Source organism: Hemicordylus capensis, chromosome 5 (genome assembly GCF_027244095.1).
Source record: "Hemicordylus capensis ecotype Gifberg chromosome 5, rHemCap1.1.pri, whole genome shotgun sequence".
Lineage (NCBI taxonomy): Eukaryota > Metazoa > Chordata > Lepidosauria > Squamata > Cordylidae > Hemicordylus > Hemicordylus capensis.
This window is the reverse complement of record NC_069661.1, coordinates 258,335,154-258,361,123: the sequence shown is the minus strand read 5'-3', so window position 1 is coordinate 258,361,123 and position 25,970 is coordinate 258,335,154. Positions and strand designations below refer to the sequence as shown.

Sequence of the window (25,970 nt, the reverse complement as noted above, 5' to 3'; positions counted from 1 at the left end):
CTGTGTAGACCAGGGCTGCTCAACTTCAGCCCTCCTGCAGGTGCTGACCTATAACTCCCACAATCCCTGGCTAGGAGGGGATTATGGGAGTTGTAGTCCCAAAACAACTGGGAGGCCAAAGCTGAAAAGGCCTGACGTAGGCAATACTGAGCTAGGTGGATCCATGTTCTGACTGGGAATATGGCAGCTTCCTCTGTTCCTCTGTTCATGTGCAGACACAGCAGTTCCTCTGGGGTGCAAGTGGCTGGCTTGATGTCAGCACACTGAGCCACAGTTCTTTGGGTGTTCGCCGTCACCCCTACCCAAACAATATTTATGTACATGCTAATGTAATGTAAGTACTAGTACAGGATTAATGTTATTACAGTATTAGTGCTAAGCTGATGAGGCATTAAGTCGTAAAACAATTCAGCTTCTTAAAAAGTGGAGCAACAGCATCTCTCCCCGCCCACAAAAATATATCTAAAAAGCCGCAGCTGGAAAGGAAAGGAAATGGCAAAGGTGTGGGTGTGCTCACTGGAGGGCAGAGGTGCGGCTGTGGGGCCCGGCCCTCTCCCCTCCGTCCCTGAGTGCATCAAAGGCATCAAGCCTAGCCAGAGAGACGGAACAAACAGCAGCACTTCCCACAGTCCACCCATGCAGCTGCAGCGCTGCTCCAAAACTTGTCTGGCTTTATGCATTAATACAGGTTGAAACAGAGAGATGCTGCTGTTATGTGAACCCCCACTAAAGAGCAACCGAACAAGGTGGGGCATGACTGTCCTGCTGAGAAGCACACCAGGCTGGCCCGTAAGGAGCTGTCTGCCTGTCTGTCGTGATGCCCCACACGCAGCCTTTTCAGGCTTTTCATCCGGCACGGAGAGGGTTGTGTTGGGGGAACATAGGAAGCTGCCCTATACTGAGTCAGGCCCTTGGTCTATCTAGCTCAGTATTGTCTACACAGACTGGCAGCGGCTTCTCCAAGATTGCAGGCAGGAATCTCTCTCAGCCCTAACTTGGAGATGCTGCCAGGGAGGGAACTTGGAACCTAGATGCTCTTCTCAGAGTGGCAGCTCCATCCCCTGAGGGGAATATCTTGCAGTGCTCACACTTCTAGTCTCCCATTCATATGCAACCAGGGCGGACCCTGCTTAGCTAAGGGGACAAGTCCTGCTTGCTCCCACCAGACCAGCTCTCCTCTCTTCAAAAAAGAGAAAGGGAAAGGGAGCTTCCCCTCTGGCTGGCTGAAAGCCCGGCTCGGACTGGCCCACAGGGCAACAGGGCATATTCCCGGTGCGCCCCAACTCCCACCCTTAATTCCGCATTCTGCTCAAAACCCGGCGCCCTCCCCACATACATTCCACCGCCCTCTCAGGGCCCCCAGTCTGGCCCTGCTGAAAGGGCGGCATCGCCACACACTCCCACCCCTCCCAGAAGTGGGGATGGGCCTGCACGGCTGTCAGCCTTGTGACTGGGCTTCCTGACATGTTCCTTGGAGAAGTAGCAAATAAAAGAAAGCAGCATTGCCTGCAGACCCCTCAGGCTGCCTTGGAAGGAGTCAGCCAGGCCCTTGGTCAGTCCAACCAGTTCTTTCGGGGGGGGGGTGTCTCAGGGCTAACTGTCTGTGACCTCTGCGCCCCAGATGTTGAAGATGCCCAGACACCAGCTTTTGCTTTAGGGAAGCTGCTTTGGGGAGTATGAGAGGCACCAAACAGGCTGCAGGGCATCGCCATTTCTCTGTCCATAGTTTCCCTGCTCCAGATTGACCTCCCAGTTTGCCCCACTCCAGGCAGGGTTTCCAAGTCCTCTGTAAGGCGTGCTTTTTAATACACCCATTTGCCAGCCGCCTTGGGTAGAGGAGTTTTCCTCAGCCTGCTGCTGGAGATCTTTGTTACTGGAGCTGCCAGCAGCAGAGGAGCCCAGACTCAGAGCCACCTGCATGCAGACCATTGAGTAAGGGGGTCCCTCCTCCTCCTCCTCCTCCGGAGGAAAACCAGCCTGCAGTGGTTGCCAGAAAGCGCCCACCATTTGGGAAATGTGAGGATGGAAGCCTAAAGCAGGTGCTGGAAGGAACCCAGGCCAGGCCTCCTAGGCACTTTCCAGATTAGACCCTGCAATGGGGTCAAGACATATCTGTGAAGTGTGCTTCCATACTTCCTGTGTTGTGTACGCTGTCCGCAGGGTACCGTTCACATTTCAGATGCCTTGTTTCAGATTCAATCGCTGCGATTTATTGCTAGAACGTTGTATGTCCAGCATGAAAAGGTCACTGTATTTTCCGCTTTTTAGTTTTCATGAGACTACTCCCCCTGCTGGTAGCTTTGCTATTTATGTTTTGAATATGGGTTGCCTGAAACAAAGCATTTTGCCACTGTTGAGTGGGTAAGCTGGAAAGTACCCTAGAGGGCTGGGCTGCTACGGGTTGCACAAGGAGGCCTATGTTGTATTCTATCCACTAATCTTTTTTGTTTTGTTGTTGAGAAGTTTGTCCCAGTGGGGATCTTGTGGAGAAGGTGGGGTGTGGTGGGGTGGAGTCAGAAAGGAAAAGAGAGGGGAAGGAGAAAATGGAGTTGTTTCTGAATAAATTCTTAGTTAGATCTACATAAGATTATTTTATGAGGGAAGCAGCTATAAAACATTTGGCGACGAGATTTTGAACCAGCTATGCATGTGAGCCTGCAAAGCTCGTGAAAATTCCTGCATCTTCCTTTCATTGCATGACTGGGCCTACATTCCTGAACTGCTGTTTTCTACTACTGCTGCTGCTGATTGTTTCTCCTGGGCGCTTTCCAGATTACCCACTATAACTGTGGCGAAATGCTTCGGCTTGTCAGGATTGAATTTAAAACAACCCCCAGATTCTACAATGGGAAAATACAGCTAATTTTTGGAACGGACATAAAGAGTTATAGCACTAAATCTCAGCAATAAAATCTGAAACAAGACATCCGAAATGTGAACAGCACCCTGCTGGGGTGTGTAGGGACTGCAGTGTCAAAACACAGGAAGTGCAGAAGCACACTTAGCAGCGATGTTGTGACACTGTTGTAGGGGTTAATCTGGAAAGCACTCAGCTTCCTGACTTGCACAGTCTCTAGTGGTCTAGTGGTCACAGTCTCTTTTTCCTTCTCTGTCCTGGACTCTGTTATTCAATAGATACCCATGCACAGAGGTGCTCTTACTCCTGGACCTCCTGGAGGAAGTCCAGATCCTCCACACTCCCTGGAGGCCCCCAAATCCTCTTTAGTCTGTTCCGGGTGGTGTGTTCGCTGCACCCCACCCCGCCGCTGGCCTGCGCTGCACCAGGTGGCTGCTTACTCTGAAAGAGGCCTCAGTGTTCACAGCTTTGGACTTGTCTTTGGCCTATCATCAAATTCCTCTGCTCAAAGGTTTTCACAAATACGCAGCCTTCATTACTCCAGACCGTCTTCGCCCCAACACACACACTTTTCAATTCAAAAAACTACCTTTTAGGGATGTGCAAATGGATTCAGGTACAAATTGATTGCCCTCTCTCCTGCTGTTACTCCCTTGCAACTGGTACTCAGAGGCATCCTGCCTTTGAGGCTAGTTTGTGATGATGTCATCCACCCTGTTCCAAGATGGCGGACATGTAAACATTTGAGGCACAAGTGGGCTAACTTGTGAAGTTCCTAACTGATTTCAACCAAATTTGCTGCAGCTGTCAGGACACCTAGGGAAAAAGGAACGGTTGTGCCATCGAGTCAGTGTTGTCTCCTGGCGACCACAGAGCCATGTGGTTTTCTTGGTAGAATACAGGAGTGGTTTACTATTGCCATCTCCCACACAGTATGAGATGATGCCTTTCAGCACCTTCTTATATCGCTGCTGGAGTTTCCCATATTCTGGGAAACACCATCGGGGATTCAAACCAAAAGCTTCCTGCTCCCTAGGCAGGTTGCTTCCCCACTGCGCCATTAGGTGGCACGTAGGGACACACAGGGATGCCCAAATGGCATGGTGTGTGGTGATGTCATCCACCCCAATCCAAGATGGCAGATGTGTGAATGTTTGAGGTACAAGTGGGCTAACTTGTGGACTGTCTAACTGACTTGAACCAAATTAGGTACAGTTGTAGTGAGTGACAGAGAGGGACACCTCAGTGGCATAGTTTGTGATGATGTCATCCACCCCAATTCAAGATGGTGGATGCATAAACTTTGGAGGTGCAAGTGGACTAACTTGTGAACTGCCTCACTGAACTGAACCAAATTTGCTGCAGCTATAGGGACACAGAGGGTGGGACACCTCAATGACGTAGTCTGTGATGATGCACCACACGGATGGTGTAAAACTGGTATAGAAAAAGTGACAGACACTACAAGAAAGGGTGAGGATCTGACTTCAAAATTGGTTCAAGGGAAGCCTTCTGGATATTTCCGTTATGGGTCTCAATGAGCAATTAGATCTATCTTCATATTTATAATAGATCTATTGAACATACATTTGAGAGACTGTTTCTGATTGTTAATATATAAATGGATTTTATCCCTTTAAGATTTTTGAGTCTGACCAGCAGATTTCACACAGCTGGTATATATGGGTCTTTGTTGAATGTGGGTTATTCAGTATCTCATAGACCTTTGAAGAATAAGGTTGTTGAGGAATTTGGTGAGATACAACATGCTTTGAGAGTATTATATAAGTTGTGTGTTACACATGTATGAGAAGAACAGTTTAGATAAGTTTGATTGGTGAGATCTTTTTAAAAGTATTGTACTGAGATTTATCATCGGTGAAGGTACTAATGAGCTATCTGTAGGGGGAAGAACCTTTTTTAGATTCAGTTGCTTTGTAATAGAATGTTATCCTATGGAAAGTTGGTTTTGTTACTCATTCATAAGATGTTTTGTAACTATTCTTTTTTAGACATGTGAATCATATGACTCAATATTAGCCCTTTAAGGACACTTAACATTATTTGAATATGATATTCTGTAAAGGAGTATGGAGAAATTTGTCTGTTTAAAATTAGTTGGTACTAATTTGATGTATATGGGTGGATATATATATTTCATAGGAAGCACTGCATTATACTAGAAGATTTAAGGTTCCTTCTATAGAAGATGTATTTCATATCTTCAAATGTCTTTTTCAACATGGTTTTGTTTCAATGAAGATGTGATTGAAATTGGTGGGAGACAATATGGACCCTTGACAAAGCAGTTCGAAACAGCTTATCACCGCTGTGCTGTCATTGTAATATCTATTATAGACTACCCAATTCTTCTTTTTTGAATGATTGTCATTTAGTGTATAATGTTTTGTTTAGCATTTCTGCCTTGCATGATCCATCATTATCTCTAGGTTTATATGACATCATAATTTAAAACATAGTTTACGTTTATATATTCATTCCTTATGTCCTTTTTTCTAATTGTATCATTGGATCCGTTGGGTTGTGTTCTGGATTTGTAGTTTGATGATGTCATCCACTGTGATTCAAGATGGCAGATATGGAAGCGTCTGAAACACAAGAGGTCTAACTGGTGGATCGCCTGATTTGAACCAAATTTAGTCCTGTTGTAGGGATAGTGAAAAGAAAGTAGGCAGATTAGTTCTTACTAGAACAATTTGTCAGACTATCAAATTGGCCGTTGCTGAAAGCCCGGCTCTCTCTTCTTTTGACACAAACAGACACCCTAGTGTAATCATTGATGCTTCTGAGTATGGTTTGGGTGCTGTATTGACCCAGCATAAAGGGGACAGGGAAGTTAAAGTTGCTGTTGCTTCCAGAGTGCTTACTGCTTCAGAGAAGATATATTCTGTCATTGAAAAAGAACCTCTAGCATGTTTCTGGGCAGTGAGGCAATTCAGGACTTACTTGTGGGTCAGAAAATTCACTTTATGGTCAGACCATGAACCCCTATGTAGTTACCAGCCACCCCTCCCCTAAAGAGTTAACTGGAAGTGAACCCTGTCCTGACTGACAGGCTGGTGAACTCCAGGGATCAGCCAATCAGCACACCAGATGGGTGGGATCAGTGTTCCTTCTAAAAGGGATTCCAAAATGTTGTTGACTACAACTTCCAGAATCCCCAGCTGCAATGGAACACAGGAAGTTGCCATATACTGAGTCAGACCATTGGTCTATCTAGCTCAGTATTGTCTTCACAGACTGGCAGTAGCCTCTCCAAGGTTGTAGGCAGGAATCTCTCTCTCAGCCCTATCTTGGAGATGCTGCCAGGGAGGGAACTAGGAACCTTCTCCTCTTCCCAGAGCGGCTTCATCATCCCCTGAGGGGAATATCTTTCAGTACTCACACTTCTAGTCTCCCTTTCATATGCAACCAGGACAGACCCTGCTTAGCTAAGGGGACAAGTCATGCTTACTACCACAAGACCAGCTCTCCTCTCCAATGGCTTTTGCTTGGGGATTCTAGGATTTGAAGTCAACAACATCTGGGAATCTCTGTAAGAGGGAACACTGGGCGGGACCTATAGAGCCGCTGGGAGGAAGAGAAGAGTTCTTTGTTAGAATAAGCTGGGCTGGAGCTGCAGAGGGACACATGTGGTCATGAGTACTGGCTGTAGGTGAATGTCTCGGCAGTTCCTTGAAAGACAAGAGGGCAGGAAACTTAAATTCTCATCCAGGGTTTGGTGAGTTCAAGACAAATGAAGCCAGGACTTTGGCTTCAGCTAGTTTAATCTAGTCTAGTTTAGTTTAGTATTTGGAATGCAACTGCAGATTGTTTATTTCGACTTCCACTTGCAGGCCAAGAGTTAATCCCAGAAGATAAGGATGAAGGAGTGATAATTGTGCAAATAGCTCCATCTGCTCATGAAGTGATCATGTCTCCTGAATGGAAAGCAGCCCCCAGTGCTGATCAAGTGCTTACTGAACTTAAACCTTACATAACTAATGGATGGCCACCCAAAAACAAGGTACCTGAACATCTTCAACCATACATGCAGGTAGTGAATTAGCTGTCCCTTCTCAATAAGCTGGTGCTGAGGGCTGATCGTTTGGTGGTGTCAACCTCCTTACAAGCAAAAGTGATAAAAATTGCCCATAAAGGTCACCTGGGCATGAGCTTGACTAAAAGCCAAATTGGAGAAATTTTTTGGTGGCCAGTTATGGACAAACACATTGAAGATGTAACCAGGCACTGTATGACTTGTGCTGTATCTGACAAATCACAGAAGAATTTTACCATCCTCTTGACTCCGGTAGGGTATTGCAATGGTCCCTGGGGAAAAACATGCTCTGGCTATAATGGGGTCTTTTGATACCAACCCACAAAACAAAGATTTGTTATACAGTAGTGATGGTGGATTACTATTCCAGGTGGCCAGAAGTTTCATTTGCTGACAACATTACTACAAACAAGGTGATCCAGTTCATGGCTGAAGTTTTTGCAATAGAAGGTCTTCCTAAAGAACTGGTGACTGACAATGGGACACAGTTTACCTCATTTGAAATGGAGGATTACGTGCATAACCATGGGATGATACAGAAGACTCCTTCCTTGTACTATTCTCAAAGGAATGGCTTAGTGGAAAGAATGAACAGGTTGGTGAAGGAAAGCTTACAACTGGCTACTATGCAGCAACAACCCTGGAAAGAGGCAATCCATGAAACTCTATTTGCCTGTTGAACTACTCCTCATTCTACTACTGGAAAATCAGCTTTTGAACCGCTGAGAGGATGCAGAGCTACCACCAAACCTACCCAAAGGCAACCACTGATAGGGCTTTGCCATCTCACCCCGAGGATTCAGATATTCATGATTTAGTAAGGGAGAAGCACCAGAAATATAAATTTTATGTAGATAGGAAAAGGGATGCAGAACAACAGACATTTCAGATGGGGGACTTGGTTTGAGTACAGCTGCCTTATAAAGTCAGAAAGGGTTGTTCCTGACATTCTGGACCAAAACAAATAATTAAAATCCTAGGTGATTCTGTGCTAGTGGATGATGGGAAAGAAATGGAACAGTTTGAGACTTTCCAGCAGGGGCGAAGCAAGGTTGGAGTGGGCCCAGAGACAAGATTTTAAAATGAGCCTCCCCACCTCACTGAAGCTCAGCTCATGAAATAAAGAAATCTTAAATGAGGCTGAACAGTGGTAGCAAAAAGCATATATATACCTATGTGCCACAACAGAACATCATCCTAAATTATTTTTTAAAGGTTTTGTAAATTGTGGACGATGCAAGTCATTTAATGGTACTAGAGAAAGACAGGCTGTTCTGGTAGCTCCAGGTTTTAACACTCGCATCCATTTCAGAGGATGAATACAACTAAAGGAAGCCCGGGTGGGTGTGTGGCTGGGGAAGTCAGTCATGTGACTTGCCTCTGGGGGGGCCCCCAAGGCAGTAGACCCCCAGACAACTGTCTCCCCTTGCCCTATTATAGTTACGCCCCTGCTTTCCAGCATGCCTACTATGAACCGCCTAATGGCTCAGCTGAGAAATGGCTTGGTTATCAAGCCAGAGGTTGCCGGTTCGAGTCCCCTCTGGTATGTTCCCCAGACAATGGGAAACACCTATATCGGGCAGCAGCCATATAGGAAGATGCTGAAAGGCATCATCTCATACTGTGTGGGAGATGGCAATGGTAAACCCCTCCTGTATTCTACCAAAGAAAACCACAGGGCTCTGTGGTTGCCAGGAGTCGAAACCGACTCAAGGGCACACTTTACTTTACTATGAGATTAGAGCGAAGGGAGTCTAATCTTGAGAGGAACTGGAGAGGAATTTGATTTTGCCTCCAACTTTGATCTCACTGATGAGGCTAATGAAAGTGGTGGACAATTCTCTGTACCAGAAGGAAAACAGAAACTGCTCCTGTGCCAGAGAATCCAAGGATCAGGAGAAGTATGCATGACCGGAGACCACATAAAAGACTTCAAGACTTTGTCACTGAATTTTTAAATTAATTCAATTCTGGTTGCTATAAAGGGGAAGGATGTGTTGTATTATATCCAGGAATTAAAATGTTTTGTTGTTGAGAAGTTTGTCCCAGTGGGGATCCTGTAGAGAGTGTGGGGTGGGATGGAGTCAGAAAGGGGAAAGTGGCGCCCTGAATAAAGTCTTGGTTAAATCTACATGGCATCCCTTGGTGTTTCTGAGGTTATGACGGCTTCCACCTCCCACAAGCCCCATTTCCCTTCCTGCCCCGCTGCCATCCTTTCCTAGGAGCTTCTCCCCCACGTCTCCTGTGGCAGCCTCTTGGTGAGAGAGTCTTCTCCAGAATGGATTGCGGTTCCCATGGTGACCTTGCCTGGGATCAGACCGACTTCTTCCTTCTGTCTCCCATCCTCAGCAATGCGTGGAAAACCCGGCCACATGTTAGAGATGGATTGATTCCCCCCCCACCACCACCACCACCCCCCCACGCTTCCTTCCAAACCTGGCTCACACTTTCCAACAGGTGTGAATCACAGCCGTGGGTGGGCGGCCTGACTCAGGGCCGGGAGAGGACGGCCAGCGGCTCCCTGCACTGACTCCTCCGGCTTCCTCCTGCCTGCCACGCGGGCCCTGAGCTGGCACACGGCACAGGCCAGAGATTCCGGGGGAGGCTGGGAGCTGCAGATGGGAACCGCTCTCTGCGCCTGCACCCTGGCAAGAGCAGCGCTTTCACTGGGGGGGGGGGGTTTGGTCTTGTTTCCTTGGAGACCCCCCCTCCCCCGGCTCCATTGCATCAGGGAAAGTCCAATGCCTCCTGACAGCCACAGAACCCCTCCCTCCCCGGCCCCCCAACATGAGCGCCTGAGAGGGCTCACTCCTCACACGCGGCTCTACTGGCATGTTTGTAAAAAGTGTGGGGACAAGAGGAAAGTTCCCTTCACTTCTGGGCCAGCTGCAGGGCCCCCTGTAACAGGGACTCCCCAGTGTTGTTGACGACAGCTCCCAAATGCCATGGCAGCTGGGGATGATGGGAGTTGTCGTCAACAACATCGGGGAGTCCCTGTTACAGGGCACTACTCTGGCCACCTGCGTCACGGGCATTTTCTGCCCAATGGGTGGGTGTGCCAAGCAGATGGAGGGTACAGGCAGCCACAATGAATTGCAGCTGGGGATGATGGGAGTTGTAGTTCAGCAACAGCAGCAGCTGGCAAGCCCAGGGTGCCTTCCCCGCTCTGCCATTCCCCTTGGGCATTTGGCTGCATTGCCACCCCACACACTGAGCAGAACATGCCATTGGCCCAGAAGGCCAGGGGGTTTCCTCTCCAGCCACCCGCCCCCTTTCCCAGGTCGTGACACTTGGCCATGATGGCCGGCGACACACAGGCACACCCCTACCTGGGCACAGCAGGCAGTAGAGCTCTGCTGCTGCCCACCAGAGGCTTGGGACCAAGAGAGACGGACTCTTCCCTTTGTGCCCTGCTTGGGAACGACCCCACAGATGCCTGTTAGGCAGGGCCAGCAGTCTCGGTCCTGCGCCTCCCGGCTGCCATTTCAAGCCGGAGGTCAGGCGGGGAGACGCCCAAGGTCCCTTCCGGCAGCTGGAGTGCCAAGGCTGCTGCCCACCTCGGCTGCTGCGCTAGAGGGACGGTTGGACTACCCTGTCCCTGACCTAGAGGTGGCCCACTCGTCCTCCAAGGCTAGACAAGCTATTCGGGGGCATGCCCACTGGCCCCTGCTCCCTTGCCGACCTCCTGCACTCTCTCGCGCCGCAAGCAGAACCAGCCTGCCATCTCCTGCCGTCCATCTGGGGGAACAGCCTCCTGGCCCCTTGCTTGAGCCACCTTTGGGAAGGGCCATTGGCCATCACCACACAGACACACACCCGGACGGCAATGTGCTCCTCCGTAGCTTAACGCCTCTGCATGGCATGAGGGAGAAATCCTGGTGGCCACACCTCATTCCTATGCATTCCATCCCTGACTTGCCTTTCTGTCTTGAGCCTCCTGGGACTCCAAGTGGTCTCCGTGCAACTTATTTCAGGCTTCGGCCAGCATGAAGTACAACAGATTCAAGCACAGTTTCAGTGCTGTAGCATGCAGCAGCAGAGGGAGGCAAGGCGGTGTCCAGGGGGTATGGGGTTCCCCAGCATGGTCACCCAGTCAGTCATGACTTCAGCAAGGTGGAGTGGAGCTCTCATGTGGTGGGACCAACTGTATTCCTCTCTCAGTCCGTTCAAGGAATTGTCCATGGTGGTCCCTCCACATATTATTAACCTCCCCTCCTACTGGCTAAGCTGAGAGGTCCCGAGAGGTCCCAAGGGCTTCATGGCCAAGTGGGGATTAGACCTGGCTCTCCTGGGTCCTCCTAAGCCAGCCAGCCCACTCCCCACTGCCTCCCATGGGCTCACTTGGCTAAGCTTTGCCAGTGAAAGACCATCTTGGAGCTGGAAAAGGAGGTCTCTGCATCTTAGGCAAGCCAGTCTCTTGGCAGTCCTCTAAGCTGGACCCCATCATCCCAAAGCCAAGGGAACCTGTGGGGGCTGGAGGCCAGTAATGGCTTATGCGGACAAGCCAGGGGGCATCAAAGGAGGCTGCTCAGGTTGCTTCTCCCTCCCCCACCCTGCCTGAGAGCCAGGCTGGCCATTCATCAGGCTGGCTGTTGGTCAGGTAGAGCTCTGCACAGCTCTACCTGATGAATGGCCAGCCCACAGGCAGTGCAGCTCTTGGGCAGGGTGGGGGAGAGAGGAGCAACCTGAGCTGGTGCCAGGAAGCAGAGAGGCAGCTGCACCTCCCCGGGCTTGGTCAGATGAGCTGCCGCTCCTGCCGGAGGCTCCCGTGACCCTGCACCCCATCTCTGCAGCACAGAAATGCAGAGGGCAGCCCTTGGCAAAGCGGTGGATCCGGAGGGACCAGGGCGCTTTCCAGGCTAGCTGCTCAACAGCAGCAAAATGCCTCCATTCGGGCATTTGAAACATAAACAGCAGGGGGAGCAGTCTGGCGGAGGCTAACAACCCGGGAAAACAGCAACTTCCTTCCACCGGATACCCGACGTCCTAGCTCTGTATCACAGCAGTTCAATCCGAAACAAGGCATCGGAAATGTGAACGGCACCCTGCTGTCAGCGTAGGGGCTGTGGTGTCACGACGACACAGGAAGTGTGGAAGCCCACTTCTGAGATACGCCGTGACCCCGCGGCAGGGTCGAATCTGGAAAGCGCCCAGGCTCTCGCGGCGGGAATAATGCAGCAGCATGCAAACTGGCTGCAAAGTGGCTGGAGCCAGAGAGGGACAAATGGCCACCCGCACTGCAGGCTATCGAGGCCTCACCTATGGGGGACACCACCTTCCTGGCTTCTAGGAAGAACTAGCCTCTGCCGAGAAGATGTGTGTGGTGGCTGGCTGGCTGGCTGGCTTTCTGGGCGATTAACTAAGACCGGCTCAGCCAAGAGAGCCAGTGCAGTCCGGCAGACAGCAAGCTGGCCTCGGCCCCACAGGCCTGGCTCCATGTCCCGCCCCTGCTGTCGTGTCCTGAGACAGGGTCACCCTACTGCTGCAGCAGCACTGCCTCACCCCGAAATCTCAAGGCGGTGTACAGAACTTAAAACAATCAATGAAACTCAAGCACACCACTTAACAATCATCACATTTTTAAATAGTTTTAGCAAAAGGCCTGAGAAAACAGGTGTTTCTTCAGTGATTTTTTGAAGGCAGTCAGAGATGGAGAAGCTTTTATACTGCCAGGGAGCACATTCCAAAGCCCTGGGGCAGCCGCAAAGAGGGCCCCGTCCCAGTTGCCACCAAACGGGCTGGGGGCAGCGGTAACTGAACCTCCCCATGTGATCTCAGGAAGCTGTGAAATTCATGACAAAGAAGGCGAGCTCTTAAATCCGCTGGTTTAGCTCCTCTCATCAATAAAAGGGGGGTGATGCCTGAAGCCTCCCTTTATTTGGGAACAGCTCCACAACCCAACAGAATATCCTGATCCTACTCTAGCAGCGCTTCCAAACCCATGGGATTAGAGGCGTATCTAGGGAAAATAGCGCCTAGGGCAAGCACTGAAATTGCGCCCCCATCCAAACATCTGACACCCATCTTTCAGATAACTTTACCATAATATCAGCTCAAAAATACTAGTCAAGCTCGTTAATCTTTTAATCTTTCAAAAACTATTTAGCAGTAGATGTAGCCAGACCAAAAAATGCTCGAAAGCAAAAAATTTCAGTATGCTGGGGCTCATGAAATACTCAAATACTGTGGAAGTGTACTTGGAAAACTAAACAGAAGTGCCTGTCTAATTCTCTACTATGCATTGTAGCATCACTATTACATAAGTTTTAAAAATAAATTGAAAATTTGACTTTTCTCAGATACTAGGGCCTTTCAGAGGCCATTTGAGCATGCGTGGTAGCCATTTTGTTTTTGGGGGCCATTTAAATTTTTTTTTCATTTTAAAAAATGGTGCCCTCCCTTCAAGTGGCGCCTGGGGCACGTGCCCTGCCTGCCCTACCCTAGATACGCCCCTGCATGGGATGCCGTGGTTCCAACTCCAGTGTGGCAGAACCTCACCCTACCACTAGCTGCCTTCTGCATTGTCTGTTTCAGACTGTAAACTCTTTGGGGCAGAGACCCGCCTGTTTTCTGCTTATGCAAACCACCTTGCCTACTGATAGTTGGTACTTGCCCACGGAACCGTGGAGAGCTGTGGAAGAAGAGTCAGTGGCTTTTGAAGCAGGACCGTGCTGGAGTCTTCAGGCCTCTTTGCAGAAACGTGTTTCTACAGAAGTTGGGTCTTATCCCAGCTACAGCCCGGGAAGGTGTTCAGCCCGCCCAGACAAGGCCACACAAGCAGCGGTGCCACCACCAGTTCTGACGCGCAGGCGCTCTCCGTGACAGCTCCACCCAAATGGCCACACACCCCACGTAGATCGATGCAATTATGGGGGGGGGGAGTTTCAGGTATGAGGAGTCAAGAATAGCCTCCTAACCCCACAGAGCTTGAACCTCCTCTGGCTCTTCACCCAGGAGAGCCATCTGGCTTGTCAGCCACAGTGGGCGGAGGGCTCTCCTCATAACAGGAGACAGAAGAGCAATGGTAGCCCAGTCTCCAGTTGTGTAGCCCACGGTTGCGAGAGCAGGAGCTGCAGGCCACTTCCACGGAGAAGGCAGAGGGCTCTGCTGCATCCCTGCTGAGATGGCCCCCTGGGCTGGGGGAGTGCCCGGGCTGTGCCCCTGCTGGCAACGGCGGATTGAGCGTTCTGCCGCCTGTAGGGGAAAAAAGATTTGCTGCCCCAGCTCCACGATGTGGGTGGGGGGGCAAGTTAAATCTCTTTTTTAACCTTTTTAAACTGCAGGAGGGATGGCAGCGTGGCAGGGAGGGTGGCGAAGACGGGGGGGCGGCAGCGCTCCAGCGGCACTGGTGGGGGTGAGGGGAGACCAAGGGGGGGCAAGAGCTCCTTCCGTGGGCCGGCCTGCCACTCAAATGACAGGTGGGGCCATTTTCAACCCCTTTGGAGCTCTCTGTGCAGGTGGGCCCATGGAAGGAGCTCTTGCCCCCACCTCCCCCTCCCCCACCTTGGTCTCCCCTTGCCCCACATCCCGCCACCTGCCCCACATCTCAGCCACTAACCCTGCTGCACAACAGTGGCTTTAAAAAGCTTTTTAAAAGTTAAGTTGCCTCCGACCCCGCCACCCCACCCCACCCCAATTTGCCGCCTCTCAACATTTGCCACGGTAGGCAGCTGCCTCCTTGGCCTGTTCCTCTAAGGCCGTGGAGGGGGCCTCCCTCCAGACAGCGGGTATAGCCAGTTTCCCAGCACCACCTTTCTCTGGCTGCTTGGGATTCACCCCACACCTCTGCGGCCGAATTGCTGCCCCCCCCCCCACAATGGCTGCTATTTTTAGCTGCTCTGCACAAAGAAGACAGGAGGGAACCCGGCAGAGGCTGCATTTGGGGACTTGCTGGAGCCTCTACTGAAGGGGAAGAAAGCGGGGAGCCAGGAACTGTGCTTCATGACTCTCCCGCAGGGGACAGTGTGCATGCTTAGCCCCACAGGGAGAGCCCCCTAGGTGCCCTCCAACTCGCCCTTCTTGCCCCCAGCTGCTCACATCTCTCCCCCCTCATCCTCCCCTGTAGCACCTCCCGTGAGAACCACAGCAGTAGCCGTCCCTCCTCTCCCCACGGCCCCGGGTGGCCAGCACTGCAAGAGGAATCCTCGCCTCCTTCTGCTAGCCTGAGATGCAGATCGAGCTAGCTCCCTGAGAACCCCCAGTCTGTGCATGCCCAGAGGCCCCCCCTTGGTGGCAACTTCAGCACCAGCATTGGCAGCAGCTGCCTGGTGGGCCACCCAGGGTTGACCTCCTGGGGTCTAGGTCCTCTCCTGTGAGCAGGCTGAGGACAACCCCTGGGACAAGAAGAAAGCAAAGCCCGTGGAGTGAGGGAGGGACGACGGGGACAGAGGAGCCCAGCCGAGGCAGGCGGAGGGCACGGCGGATCCACTGGAGGCAGCCGCATCTCCATTCCCGTCCTGTCGTGCGCGAGCAGGAGAACCTCCCGCCGGCTGCTGCCCTGCAATGCACCAGACCTGCCCCACTCCAGCTTGGCCTCTCCGAGGGCACCCAAAGGCTGCCACCGGAGTCTCCCCACCGTGCTTTGTGGCTGGGGGAGTGCCGCTCAGCCCTGCTCCGGCCGGACCCAGCGCCCTTCCCCACTTCAAGGCCAGGCAGAGCGCAGCCAAACTGTGCAGCAGCACCCAGGCCTCTGCCTTGCTGGCAGCAGACCAGAGAGCCTTCCTCCTCCTCCTCCTCCTCCTCCGCACCCCTGGCATGTAGCGGCCGCTGCCGCGTCCTCCTCCTCGTCTCCCTTGGCTGGGCGCTTATTAAGAGAGAGACTTAATAAGGGGGAAGCAGCCAAGCACAGCCACCTCCTGGATCCCTTAATGCGGCTCCCAGCCAGCTTAAGCACCCGCTGCCAGCCCAGACTGATCCCAGTGGGGCTGCCCCTCAGCCAGCTCCTGCCCATGTGACCCACACACACACACGCACTTTGATTTATCACACATGCACTGCCAGGCTTGCTTAGGAGGACTGAGCTGTCCCTTCTTCTCCCAGCCGGGAATGAGGGGAAGGCCTTCTGCATGTGCCCAGAAGAGCTCTTGAACATTCTGCTTCTGAACTTGGCAGACACTAATTTAGATTAGGTTGTGCTGATCCACAGCTTTTTACTGATCCAACTCTGATGCCTTCAGAAGAAGGCTAGAAAGCAGAAACCAAGGAGGGGAAAGCTCTGTTGGAAATTCTCTGTGGTGAGAGAATCCCTTTCTCATTATAGCAGAGTGCACAGAGGCACAACACAGCGGAATTTGCTTAGGCATGTGTGTGTGCTGAGAGTCAAGTAACTTGGAGCCAATTCATAGTTTCCAATCAACATATAAGGCATTTATTAAGGAACTCCATTCTAGATAGGAAAGTGAGGAGTTAGGATCTCTAATCTACCTATCTAGCTGGATGCAGATGGATTCTGCATCTTCTCTGCACATATGGTGCAGGGAGAGAGGCTTACCATGTTGCAAGGTAGAAGGGCAGGTAGGGAAGAGAGAGGAGAGAGGAAGTTGATCCCTAAGAGTAGCAATCTACATTTCAAAGGGATAGCATCAGAGCAGTGGAGAAGGGATGACCAATGTCTTGACTCTCTAGCCCTCTGACTCACTAGTCTGTCCTCCACTGTCTGAGACAAGAGACAGCGCAAAGTCCTTTAACTTCCAACAAGCTCTAGTCCCATGCCAGGAAAAAGGACAGGGGGGACGTCACCTGTTTACCACCAGCCAGGAGAAGCCTGTGCCTGCTCACCTTCTGCACCCCAGGTTTCTGTCAATGGCCCAGGAGGAGTCAGGCCAGTCAAGAGATGGCAGCCCTCCGTGCAGGGGAGAGCAAGGAGGAGCTTGTTCCATAGGGCTAGCGAGGCATCACGGGAGGGCTACTGTGCACTGGCGCAGCTGCACCCCAGAGCCACACAAGGAACCCAAACCCCATCGCTATGCAGTGGTGCAGGATGGAGGAGACACAGAAAGGCGTTTCATACTCAGTCAGCCAGACCCTTGGTCCATCTACACAGACCGGCAGCAGCTCCCCCCCCACCAGGTCTTCGGGCAGGAGTTTTTCTCATCCCTCCCTGGAGATGCTGCCAGGGATCAAACCTGGGACCTTGCTCATGCGAACCAGCTGGCCTGCTACTGACTTATGGCCCCATCCCCACGTAGACTCCCTTGTACCAGCCAGCTGCCCTCCCCGACTGAAGCATGTCAGTGTCGGCAGGATCATGATCAAGAGTCCTTCATCATCTCTTGTTCTCATTTCCCTTTCCCATACCAGCTCTTGAATTCTGAGAGCAAAGCACACACTCTCTGTGGAGCCCCCGGGCATGTCCTCCTTCCTCTTCCAGGTGGACCAAGAATTCTTGCAGGCCACCTGATGCAAAGGCCGTCTTAGCAGGGTTACCCCTGTGCCCTGAAAACCCGCACCGGCTGACTTCTGTGAGACCAGCAGGCCGGCCACCAGGTCTGCTTTGCTCTGTTCTGTTAGCAACCAGAGGTGTGGGTGGCTAGGCCCCTTCTTTGTCATGGGGGAGCCCTAAAACAAGTTTCTTCCCCAGTTCAAAAGACGGAGGCATGATTGCCAGCGTGGCAATGACACCCTGCAGTGTCCAAAGTCCAGTCTACTTGGCCAGCAAAGCAGGTTCTGTGGGGAACTCCCTTCTGTGGCAGCAGGCAGCTCATGCCCAAGACCCTTCTGCTTGGCCTGAGAATCACACAAGCAAGTTCCTCTGGGCTGGACGAGGCCAGCTTGGTCTAGCTAGACCAGCACCTCCTTCCCCATTCCAATAGTGCCCCCCCCCGATGAAGCAGGGCATGAAGACAACAGCCCTCCCTTGTTGGGGTCCCCAGCATTTGACAGAGGTACACTGCCTTGGTCCATGGAGGTTCCATTGAGCAAGTGTGGCTTATGATTGCTGATTAGCCCACCTGTTCGTTCTCATCGTCTCATCGTCTAAACCTCAGGTACAGGGGTTAAGCAAAAAGCATCCAGAGAGATTAACAAAACGGCAAGCGAGCCAAACAGCTTGAGGCATTCCTTGCCATTCCCCCATTCAGGGGAATTCTTTGCAGCAGTGATGACAAACCATACTGAAGTCATCCAGAACCCTTTTCAGAGAAGGCACAGAAATCGGGGGCTCCCATTCGCAGACAAAGTTTTCCAATGGAAAATCCCAAGTGCAAGCCCCAATTCAGCAAAGATTCAGTATCACTGAGCAACAAAATTTGCTGCAGGAACCATTTTCATTCCAAACTTTCATTCAGTGCTTGGGGGTGGGCGGGGCGGGGGGGGGCACTGCTCTGTTTCTGCATGGGGCCCACAAGCTCTGCAAACTCACCATCCTCTGGAGCAAGCTCTCCTTTTCTTTGCTACCTCTGCTCCCCCACTTCAAATGGCCCAGTTCCTCAGCAGCCTGGCCTGAACTAGTCTCCAGAGCCACACGCAGAAAATACCACCCGCCGTGGCTGGTGTCTGACCAAGAGACTATCTACAGCCAGGGCAGGGGGTGCCTAGAAGGGGCTGGAAATTGACGGGACTCACATGGTAGCAGAAGATGCACCTGAGTGGATTTTGAACCACCAGCAAAGTCTGCTGTTTTGGATCCTGCCCCCCCCCCCCGACTCTAAGCCACTCATTAAAGATAACTCAAAAGACACAGACTCCTGACTGCATTTGAGTAAGTATCCCCTTCCCAGGTCCAGGAGAAGCAAAACCCACTGAGGAGCAAGTCTTCCTGATGTGAGGGCGGCTGCAAAACCGAAGTGGTCCTAACAGGGCGCAGAAGTTTCTTCCTGACATAAGCTGGCGGGCCAGAAGGCCAGAGGCGGAGATGGAGAGGGGTGCCTGCTCTTGCAGTGATGAAGAGCAGCAGGACAGGGTGGTGTCGGGGGGAGGGGCCAAAGTCCCTGAGGGCCCCTGAGGGAGAGGTGTCCCCCCCCCAACTGGGTGACGCCTTGCTCCTCTTCACACCTCTCTGAAGAAGATGGCAGGGGACAGGGAGGGTCCCTGTTCTTCACCTGTTGTCCCAGGGGCCCCCGGGCCAACCTCGCCACGCCTCTGGCAGGCCAAGCAAGAGTTGCGGTGAGGAGGAGGAGGAGGAGAGGATGTCTTCTTCAGGGCTGCTCCTGCCTGGGAGTAGAGCAAGTCCAGGAGCAGCAGCAGCAGCCGCCGTGGGGAGGAGCTGGCTGCTTGCCGGGCCTCCTCATCTCTCTTTCCTGGCCTGCCCCGCCCATCTAGAGGTTTTAGAGCAGCACCAGCGGCTGCCAGCCCTGGGGTTGTGCTGAAGGCTCTCCTCCCTCCCTTTTGTGCCTGATGTGATGGAGGCTCGGAATATGCACAGGGCCCAGCGGTTTGTGGGGCTGCCAGGGACCCAGGGAGAAGGGCTTGCTCTGGGTCAGTGCACAGGTGGACACGGACTCAGAGAAGTTGGGAAAGAAAAGAAGGCACAGGTGGTGTGCTGGGCTGTTCCCGCTCCAGGCAGCGTCTCTTCAGTGGGGGAGGGAGAACTGCCCTCTGCACATGCTCAGTACTACTCTCAGGGCTCTTTTTAGCTCACCTGGTCAAGTGTCAAAAGTAGTAGAAAGGCTGTCTAGGCTTTTGAAAATAAAAGATAAAGTGTGCTGTCAACTCCTGGCACCCGCAGAGCCCTGTGGTTGTCTTTGGTAGAATACAGGAGGGGTGGACCATTGCCAACTCCCATGCAACATGAGATGGTGCCTTTCAGCATCATTTCCTCTATCGCTGCTGCCTGATAGAGGTGTTTCCCATAGTCTGGGAGACACACCAGCGGGGATTTGAACCGGCATTGTCTGGCTTGCTAGTTAAGCCATTTCTCCACAAAAATAAGCTAAACACAAACCAATACAACTGGATTCCAGGCGGGCTCAGCCGTTGTGAGCCTTGCGGAGATGTGCCAGTCCTCCTTGGCTGGGAGGAGGCCTGGGACCGGCAGGTGTACAGCAGGGCGCCTGGCTGCAAAGAGGCCCCCCACCCCATCTGGGGGAGGGGGAGGTCAAGCCAAGAAGAGCAAAGCACCAGATCCAGCAGGACCTACCTTGGCAGCTCCCGGCCACATGGGCAGCCTCCCGCCTCCGGCTCCTCCTCGCCACTGGAGAGGGCTGCCAGGGGTCCCCGGCTGGCCTCCGCGAGCCCAGGAAGGCACCTCTGACCGTTCTGGATCCTCTGCTACAGGGAGCGGGGAAGCAGCAGCTGGAAGGATGGTCCTGCGGGGCCAGGGTCCAGTCCAGCATGGCTGGCAGGCGAAGGACCCTCCCGAGAGGCTGGCTGGAGTCAGGCTGCTGCTGCAGGAATCCGCTTCTCCTCCCACCCGCTGCACAAAAAGGCCTTTCAGTGTGGGCTGGGAGAGGGCCCGGCATGCCGCAAGAGAGACGCCTCCCGGCCCCAGCCCTGCTCTCGGAGCTGCTGGCCCTGGTGGGGCAGGACGGCCGCTCAGCCACCCACTCGGCCCAGGCTGCAGGGGGCTGCGGGTGGCGGCATCGGCACTGGGCCCAGAAAGAAACCGCCTCCGTCTCCCTGGTAAACTCCAGCGAAGGCCAAGAAGGAAAACTCCCAGTTCTGCCCGGTGGTGGCCAGGGCACAGCTAAGGGCGGCGGGGCTGTGTCCAGCCCTCTCCCCAGCAGCCCCCTGGAGTGAGGGACATAATCAAGAAAACAGGAAGGAGGGATCTGGGGGGGCTCTCAGGAGCTGGGGGGCCTGAGCTCTTTGAACAAATCCACTCAGTTTTAGCTACACCCCCGCTGGTGGTGGTGGGGTGTGTGTGTGTGTGTGTGTGTGTGTGTGTGGTGTGTGTGTCAGGTGCTGCAGAGGGTACAATGATGCTGCCCCTTTCCCCAAGAGTTTTATTTAGTCCACAAATCATGCACGAGGCTACAACCCTAGCCTGGACCTTTTGTGTACCTGGAGAATGCCCAGGCATCACTGGGGAATCCCTGACCACCACCACCACCACCACCACCACCACCACCACCACCACCACCACCATGACTTGGACGTGCTCTTCCTCTTCGTCCTCCTCCTCCTCCTCCTCCTCTTCATTATCATGACTGCCAGCATGGCAATGACACCCTGCAGTGTCCAAAGTCCAGTCTACTTGGCCAGCAAAGCAGGTTCTGCGGGGAACTCCCTTCTGCGGCAGCAGGCAGCTCATGCCCAAGACCCTTCTGCTTGGCCTGAGAATCACACAAGCAAGTTCCTCTGGGCTGGACGAGGCCAGCTTGGTCTAGCTAGACCAGCACCTCCTTCCTCATTCCAATAGTGCCCCCCCCCCGATGAAGCAGGGCATGAAGACAACAGCCCTCCCTTGTTGGGGTCCCTAGCATTTGACAGAGGTACACTGCCTTGGTCCATGGAGGTTCCATTGAGCAAGTGTGGCTTATGATTGCTGATTAGCCCACCTGTTCGTTCCCCCTCATCGTCTAAACCTATTTTCAAACTTTCCCAAGCTGCCATAGGAAGCTGCCTTCTGCCGAGTCGGGCCATTGGTGGTCCATCTCGCTCAGTGTTGTCTACTCGGACTGGCAGCAGCTGCTCCAAGGTTGCCGGCAGGAGGAGGAGTCTCTCTGGCCGGGCGCTCCCCCCCACCTTCCGCTGGCTGGGCCCCCCTGCTGCTGCCGCCCCTAGCTGCCTTCGTGCTGCCGAGGGGGCAGGCGAGACGAGCTGCTTTGGAGCAGGCAGGAGCGGCCGCGGCCTCAGCCGCCTTTGCGCAGGGCGGGCGAGGCGCCAGCGGGGCAGCTGCTTGCTGGCTTGCTGCTTGGAGGAGGGAGGCTCCTCTCCCTCGGACTGCCACAGAAAGATGTGCGCCGCTCCAGAGGGCTGCACTGGAGTGGGCAGCCGCCCCGGGGTCCTGGGCAAGCATAGCCTGGCCTTCCGGCCGTCAGGCGAAGGGCCTGTGAGGTTCTGGGATAGGGCGCCCACAGCAGTCCTTGCCCAGCACCGCCCCCCCCCCCCCGGCCACCCCACACCTTTGGCTTTGCACAGACATCAGGAAGGGTGCTTGCTTGGGTTCCTGCTGCTGTGTCTCAGAAGGCTGCGGCCAGTGCTGCTGCTGCTGATAAGGACAGCCAGGGGGTGGGGGGTCAGGCCCCTCTAGTCAGGCATCCTGTTTCACACACACTGGCCCACCAGATGCCACTGGGGAGCCCACAGGAACGAGGTGAGGGCACGCCTTCTCTCCTGCTGTTGCTCTTCTGCAACGGGGATTGAGAGGCATCCTGCCTCTGAGGCTGGAGATGGTCCACAGCCACCAGACTAGTAGCCACTGATAGACCTCCATGAATTTGCCCAAGCACCTTTTAAAGCTAGTCACCATCACCACATCCCTAGGTTAATTATGCCCTGTGTGAAGAAGTATTTTCTTTTGATAGCCCTAAAGTACTTGGCAATCAGTTTCAAGGGAGGGCCCCTGGTTCTGGTGTTGCCGGAGTGGGGGGGAAATTCTGTCCATGTATAATTGTATATACCTTGATCATGTCTCCTCATAGTCGCCTCTTTTCCAAACTAAAAAGCCCCAGATAGCCTTGCCTTATAAGGAAAGTGCTTGAGGCCCCTGGCCATCCTGGCTGCCTTCTTCTGCACCTTTTCCAGTGTTACAAAGTCCTTAAGATACAGTGACCAGAACTGCATGTGCAGTACAGTACTCCAAATGTGGCCACACCATAGATTGGTTTAAGGGCAGTATAATATTAGCACCCCACCCCCCAATCCCCTTCCTAATGATCTCTAGCATGGAATTGGCCTTTCCCCACAGCTGCTGCACACTGAGTTGACACTTGCAACAAGCTGTCCACCCAACATCTCTCTACTGGTCAGTCACTGACAGTTCAGATCCCAACAGCACATATGTGAAGTTGGGTTTTTTTGCTCCAACATGCATCACTATACTATACTATTTGAACTTCATTTGCCATTTTGTCACCCACTCCTCCAGTTTGGAGAGATCCTTTTGGAGCTCCTCACAATCTCTTTTGGATTTCACCTCCCTAAATAGTTTTGTGTCATCTGCAAATTTGGCTACATCACTGCTTACCCCAACTTCTAGATCATTTATGAAGAAGTTTAAGAGCAGTACCGATCCCTGGGGGACCCCACTTCCTACCTACCTCCATTGTGAAAACTATCCATTTATTCCTGCCCTCTGTTTCCTGTCCTTCAACCAGTTACTGATTCACACATGAACCTGTCCCCTTATTCCATGACTGCTAAGTTTATGCAAGAACCTTTGGTGGGGAACTTTGTCGAAAGCTTGTTGGAAGTCCAAGGATTCTATGTCAACCGGATCACCTTTATCCACATGCCTGTTGACACTCTCAAAGAACTCCAAAAGGTTAGTGAGGCAAGGCTTGCCCTTGCAGAAGCCAGGCTGGTTCTCCTTCAGCAAGGCCTGCTCTTCTATGCGTTTAACAATTTTCAGAAAGAACTGCAGAAAAAAACTCCTTGCAGAAAAAACTGCAGCAGCCTGCCAGAAGAGGCCCTCCTCACTGGGACAGCAGGCCTGCACTCCCGATAGCTCCCCCCCCCATCCATAAGCCAGCCTGTGGCGTATGGCTGCTTGTACCTGCCTACTAATCAAAAGTTGCTGCCTTCTCCTCTGGGAATGGAGTCATAGCTCATTGATAGAGAATCTGCTCTGCATGCAGAGGGGCCCAGGTTCAGTCCCTGGCAGCATCTCTGGGTAGGGCTGGGAAAGACCCCTGAGCCTGAAACCTTGGAGAGCTGCTGCCAACCAGTGCAGGTGATCCTGAGTTAAATTCACCAAAGGCTTGACTCAGTATAAGGCAGCTTCCTATGTTCCTATGATCAGAGGAGCCTGGCTTTGAGCTGGGGTTCAATATGGCATGTTGCTTTATCCTGTGCATGTTTACTCAGAAGTAAGTCCCACTGAGTACAATGGAATTTACTCCGAAAGAAACACTGCCATAGTTCTAAAATCTGTTTTCAGTGCTAGGAAGAAGTAATGCTGACAAAGACGCACACACACACCACCCCTACCTACCTTCCTTCTGTATCCTGGGGGCGGGCAAAACAAAGGCTGGGATTTGCTGACCTCTGGGGTGGTTTGCTGTAGATCAGCAAGGGTTTCTGATGCCCTTTTAGCCCCATTGAGACATTCTGTGGCATATGCTACAGAGGTCTGCACACATGTTGTGGATGCTTTTATGGGAATGACTACACCTATGTTTATTTCAAAAATGAACCTGGGTACAAACCCTCTCAAATGCAGGGTCAGATCGGAAAGGGACTACTATTGTTATGTGTGTTGTGGACCCTAACGTATGTGCATATAGATATGTGTCCACTGTACACATATTGTTCATGCATTGAACATAACGTGTGAATGGGGCTATTGTTTAACCATCAGGACCAAAAAAGGTCTGCAGTCCTATAGTGCTGCCTTGCCTGCTGCTCTGTGGACAAATCCAGCTGTAAAATGGGGCTTGATGCAGAGGAGGGGGCTGCTGGCACAGCTCTTCAATGCCTCAGCCAGAGGAGGGTCTTTCCTGGCCCAGTTTGGAGAGAAAAGCTGCCAGGGACTGCAGCACCTGGGACCTTGTCCATGCAAAGTAGGAGCTGCTGTTGTACCATTGAGTTATGGTGCTGCTTGAAATGATGGGAGATCAGCACATGAAATTCCCTTGTACTGAGTCGGACTCTTGGTCCACTGAGCTCGGGGTTGTCCCCGGCAGACTAGTAGCAGCTCTCCAGGGTCTCTTCATGGACCCAACACTGTGTGCCTTGTAGAGATGCATCAGACAGAAACTCATCAGGTGCATTTCTAGCCAGGAAGCTGTGCCTACTGGCTTTCTGCCTGGCTGCAGCCTGCATTACAAGCAGTAAAAGGAAATGTGCTACTAGGGACATGATGAGAGTGACCTGGAGTTGTAGAAACAAAGAAGAGAAATGTCAAATAGAGACAGGGCAGTAATCATGGGTGACTTCAACTACCCACACATAGACTGGGTACATTCACATTCAGGTAATGACAGAGAGGCCAAATTTCTAAACGTGCTAAATGACTGTGCCTTGGCACAATTAGTCGCGGAGCCAACCAGAGGGATGGCAACTTTGGATTTAATCCTGAGTGGTGCCCAGGACTTGGTGCAAGATGTCACCGTTGCGGAACTATTGGGTAGCAGTGAGTGTGATCCAGTTCAGCATATATGCAAGTGGAGAACTGTCAAGGAAGTCCAACACAGATGTGTTGGACTTCAGAAGAGGAAACTTCTCAAAAATGAGGAGAGTGGTAAAAAAGGAAGCTAAAAGGGAAACCCAGGAGGGTCAAATCACTCCAGAAAGCATGGAGCTTACTTAAAACCACAGTACTAGAAGCACAGTTGGAATGATATGAGGCCAGACTGACTCCATTTTGTGTCTGACTCCATTTTGTGTGCAAACAAGTCTCTCACTCCCCCGCTTGATTCTTTGCAGTTTAAAAGTTGACAGCTAAGGGCTTTGATCAGAAAGGCTAACAGAAGGTTACAAGAATAGCTATAACGGACATGCGGGGTGATGCAGTGTCTGGAAAAAAGAGGAAGTAGGCAGTTAGACATTGCTACACGACCCCATGCCCCACAGCCAGTTGGATGTGATTGAGAGCCAGCGTGGTGTAGTGGTCAGAGTGCTGGACTAGGACCAGGAAGACCCAAGTTCAAATCCCATTCAGCCATGATGCTTGCTGGGTGACTTTGGGCCACCCACTTCTCTCTCAGCCTAGCCTACTCCACAGGGTTGTTGTGAAAGAGAAACTCAAGTATGTAGTACACCGCTCTGGGCTCCTTGGAGGAAGAGCAGGATATAAATGAAATAATAATAATAATAATAATTGTATTAACATGCTCTTTTGAACTTGCTGATATTAACACAAATATTTAGGGAGCATTAAGTAATGGTTGGGAGAAAGGAGGCGGGGAAAGCTTGTCATGTGTAAAATGCTGTAATTATTCAAAGAATGTATTAAAAACCCCTTTGAGGAAGGAGGGGTGCACTTTTGCTTTGTGAAATTATTCCCAAAGTGCC

The 25,970-nt window shown here is 52.2% G+C and overlaps 1 protein-coding gene across 1 annotated transcript; it reads right to left on the bottom strand.

Moving 5' to 3' along the window:
* Positions 1 to 5,267: 5,267 nt before the first annotated feature.
* Positions 5,268 to 21,813, bottom strand: LOC128327473 (translation initiation factor IF-2-like). Its single transcript, XM_053256269.1, has 3 exons — positions 21,540 to 21,813; positions 19,993 to 20,513; positions 5,268 to 5,520 (listed from the first exon to the last, which is right to left on the bottom strand). The coding sequence occupies exons 1-3, from the start codon at positions 21,811 to 21,813 to the stop codon at positions 5,515 to 5,517; spliced, it is 801 nt and encodes a 266-aa protein (XP_053112244.1). The 3' UTR covers positions 5,268 to 5,514.
* Positions 21,814 to 25,970: the final 4,157 nt, after the last annotated feature.

Coding starts and splice junctions, on each gene's coding strand:
- LOC128327473 (XM_053256269.1), bottom strand. CDS start 21,813: ATGCTTGCCCAGGACCCCGGGGCGGCTGCCCACTCCAGTGCAGCCCTC. Junction 20,514..21,539: donor GGGGGCCCAGCCAGCGGAAG/GTGGGGGGGAGC, acceptor ACCACCGGGCAG/AACTGGGAGTTTTCCTTCTT.